Here is a 4285-nt window from a genome sequence, read left to right as displayed (position 1 = left end):
TTGTACATATTTTCTAAAATTTTATGAAAAATAAAAAACATAAAGAAAATTAAAAAAAAGATACCTGGGCCCAAATAGTTAAGAGTGGTTCGATTAATACGATTCACAAAATGGGAGTGATAGTATATTAAATGGTTTACCAATATTCACAAGAATATTTAAATTCCTGGTCCGGGGCCCCAACTCTATATATCAATCTCTCGAGTCCAACTTCTATCTTTATCGTAGTATATTTATTATTTATTATAATTATTAATTACATTATATAAAGTATAAAATTAATTATTTTTAAATCCTTAGATCACTGATAGTGAAGGCTGTAATGTGTTGAGGTTTGTGAAGTTTTTGAGTGGTATGATTATAACGTAATTAGAGGTGTTCATTCGGTTGGTTTATGGTTTATATGGTTTATTCGGTTTTCAAGAATATTTTTAAGAACCAATATCCGAACAATATTTGACAAAATCAAACCAATCCAACCAAATTAGAAATCGGTTTACATGGTTCGATTTTGGTTAAACCAAATTAAAACTCACTAATACAAAAGTGTATAGTTTTTTTTTAAAGAAAAGCAAACATATTTTATTGATTAAACTATAAGTATACAATTTATACAATATTTAATGTCAAGCATGCACTATAACCTATATTTACAATCTAAGCTATCTCAACGAACTGTACAAAAAGTTAGTAGCATAGAAATAAAAACGAAAACAATAGCAACTAAGTTTCCAGGTACAAAAAATTTACAGTATGGGGTAATGGATAAACATTAGGTACAAGGTTTCAATTTTACACTATATCAATATAGATAAAATAAATTAAATATTTACTATATTTAATATTCAATATATACACCATAAATTTAAGAGTTTCGGTTGCGGTTTGTGAAATACAAGTTAAGAGTTTCGAGTGGGTGTCGAGAAGATGCAAAGACAAACATTTCGATTGGAACATTTGGCTACATAATCCTTGTACTTTATTTACATAGTTGTATTTTGTGAGTTATGATCTCGTTGTGAATCGTTCTAGTATATATTTCTTTGTTGCCATCTTGGCACCTTATTGTATTGTGAGAACTTGATAGTTTTTTCGCCTTTGGAAGCTACCTTCATTAATAGAATCTTTTGTTTGTCTTTCAAAAAAAAATATATACACCATAAATAGTAGTAGTATATTTCAGTTTTTCGGTTTGAAACCAAATAATCATTTTACAAACCAAATTCAAATCGAAAACCATTAATATTTTTTGGGTGAAACCAGAAAACCAAATCAAAACTAAATAAGCCAACCCACTTTAACCAAATGAATTTGATTCAGTCAGTTTTGTGGTCGAAACCGTTTAATGTACACCCCTAAATGTAATACATGCAAAACAGAGAATGTAGGGGAAAAGGTTGTCAAAGAGTATTTTAAGGTAGGTGACACAAATTTAATTCATTCTTTTTTTTTTTTTTCTATTTATGAGAAGGGTGTCGATTAAAATGTAATAAAATATAAATATTCGACAACCGTCTTTTCTTGCCCCCTTTTTTGTTGCTAAACGCCCTGGTGAATGAAGCCTCGGTGAATAGTGGTTGTGAACATCAATATGCTAATACATATACCAGTGTCTTAGGTGACTTTCAGGAAGGTGGGCGTATCTACATAGTTAAATGTGTTTTAAAGTGTTGCACAATATCATATTTTAAAGCATGTTTAGATGTACGAATCAGCACATTTAACATTTACATAATTTATATAATATATCAAATTACCCTAACCATATATGTAAAAGCATAAAAAAGATACAAATAAATGTAAAATAACTAATTAAGAGAATCATAAAAAGGAGTAATAAAAGGGAAATGATACAAATGAAATTAAAAAGCCAAAAACTTTTGATATAATAATATATTCTCCATAAAAATGGAACCCTCTACATCAATAATACATTCCTCATAAACTAATTATGTGATCAAATCCCACTTTCCACATAAGATAAACTCCTACCATGCATTTTTATCATAATAACTACTTGACCCATTTACTAACTCATATATTATAATCCATAATATGAAGGAGAAAATAATAAACTCCTTAGATTAATTAATTAGTTATTAATTAGGTTCTTGAGTTGGATTAGTGGACATAGTAGAGTTGTTATTTTTAGAATGATTTTGTTTGTTGTTATGCATCCAAACCTTGAGCACTCTTCTTTTGATCCCAAGTTCTTGACAAAATTCTTGCACCACTGAGTCTTCTTGTCTTTGTATCTTCCATCCAGCTTTTTCTGCAAAATCCACCATCTTTTCCTTTTGTTCTTGAGTAAATTTGGTTCTAAACCTCTTTTTCATCACTTGTTGCAGTGGTGCAGCTAGCGGTGGTGGATATTTGTTCAAGTATCCACCCCCGCCAACCGCAACACCACCAGTATCATCTTGATCATCAGATTCTGATTGAAAAGACCCCATTCCCATGTTATATGACATTATCATTGGTGTTGGTCCTTTAGCTACCAGTGCTCCTGCATTATTTATATTATTGTTATCGTGGTTGTTGTACCCTAAAGATTCTGATCCAATAACACCACCCTTTTGCAATATAAGGTTTCTACCATTTCCAAGATCAAATCTTTTGAAATGGGCAGGGGCAGAAAGGTAATTATTGTACTCATAAGTGTGTGAATGTGGGTCACCTTCAATCTCTTTTCTATGGAAGTTTCTATGACAGTTGCAAACTGCGCAAATAAGACCATCTTCACCACAAGGCATAAACTCACCACAACCATCTGTTGCCTTTCCACCAATAGAAGCTGCATGGTTCTTGAGACATTCTTTGTACTTTACAACTTTGATCATCATCATTCTCTGGTTATCTTCCATGGAAGATGATGGTGGTGGTGGTGGTATGGTGGTAGATACATGATCTAGTTGTGGTGGTTTGGGGTGGTGATGATGATGGTGTAGTGATAATGGAATAGTGTGATTATTGTGTCCATATGTGCTATTGATTGGAAGTGGCATCTCTTCGTGTTCATCATCTTCTTGTTGTTGATGATGGTGATGAAATTCCATTTCTACCCTTGGATGGTTTTCTTGTATTTAAAAGACTAAAAGTACTAAAGTATATAAGTGGTGAAAATGGAGAGAGTTTTGGAGGTGAGTGAAGGACTAAACTTGAGTTTATGTGGGAAATGAAGGCAAAGAGAGATGGGATTGGGATGCATAAAAAAGGGAAAAGCTCATTGCTTTGCTTGCACTGTCAGCCATCAAGTTTAGCCTACTGCTTATCCACACCTTTAAATTCTTAATCCAAGACTCTCTTGATGTTTTATATCTAATACTACATATAAAAACAAGTTATCAATGAAATGAACTACTATGAAATTGGGAATGACTATTTATGTCAATGGCAATGGTTTTTGGTGTAATTAAAAAAATAAATTATAAGCAGGCATATATAAATAATCTATATATGTAATTGTTTATATGAGATTGATATGAATGATCTTGATAATATATCATTAATGGCACTTTGAACTTTTAGTTAGGCCACTTCCTATCCAGGTTAAAGTGGAGGAGTTAGTCACCGTCAAAATTTAATGCATATAGGCATCAGGGCGTCAAAGGGTGCGCCAGCCACCCCGCTGATGGTCGTTGGCGCTGACAAGGTGGGGCCCGCAAGATTTATTATTTTTTTTAAACTTAGCTGTTAGTTTAAAAAATATATTAGAACAAACAATAACAATACCGTTGACAATTATATATATAACCATCCGGGCATAGCTTGGATGGCCACTGAGTTGCCCTAGCTGGCAGCCCACCCAGGTTCGAATCTGAGTTCCGCCTCGTTTTCGTTCAAAAAGGGAGGTTGACCATGAGGGGTGCCTTCACAGGCAATTCACCTGGTAGCGGGTCTGGTGTTCAGCGGGCTCATTCCCCCAGGTTTACCCTCTGCGGGGAGTCCAAAGGATTCGTTCGTAGGAGGTTCTTGAGTCACCAAAAAAAAAAAAAAAAAAAATATATATATATATATATATATATATATATATATATATATATATATATATATATATATATATATATATATATATATATATATATATATATATATATATATTAAATTACTGTTGCTTAATTATAATACAACCATTTCATACTAATTTTTACACAACTATTCTTTACAAAAACCACCACCATTCATCCAACTTATGACTCCAAAATTTTACAAAAAAATGTGTCAATCCAACATCAATTCGCCTAATAATTTTTACAACCATACGTTAAACATTCATAACCTGTCA

General features: G+C 32.2%; 1 protein-coding gene across 1 annotated transcript; it reads right to left on the bottom strand.

Moving 5' to 3' along the window:
* Window positions 1-2099: 2099 nt before the first annotated feature.
* On the bottom strand, window positions 2100-3110 carry LOC139898158 (zinc-finger homeodomain protein 3-like). Its single transcript, XM_071880875.1, has one exon. It carries the CDS (start codon window positions 3054-3056, stop codon window positions 2100-2102), a length of 957 nt encoding a protein of 318 aa, XP_071736976.1. The 5' UTR covers window positions 3057-3110.
* Between the last annotated feature and the right edge of the window lie 1175 nt (window positions 3111-4285).

This window comes from Rutidosis leptorrhynchoides, chromosome 3, assembly GCF_046630445.1.
Source record: "Rutidosis leptorrhynchoides isolate AG116_Rl617_1_P2 chromosome 3, CSIRO_AGI_Rlap_v1, whole genome shotgun sequence".
NCBI classification, from domain to species: Eukaryota; Viridiplantae; Streptophyta; class Magnoliopsida; order Asterales; family Asteraceae; genus Rutidosis; species Rutidosis leptorrhynchoides.
The sequence above is the reverse complement of the archived record's forward strand: the minus strand, read 5'-3'. Positions and strand labels throughout refer to the sequence as shown.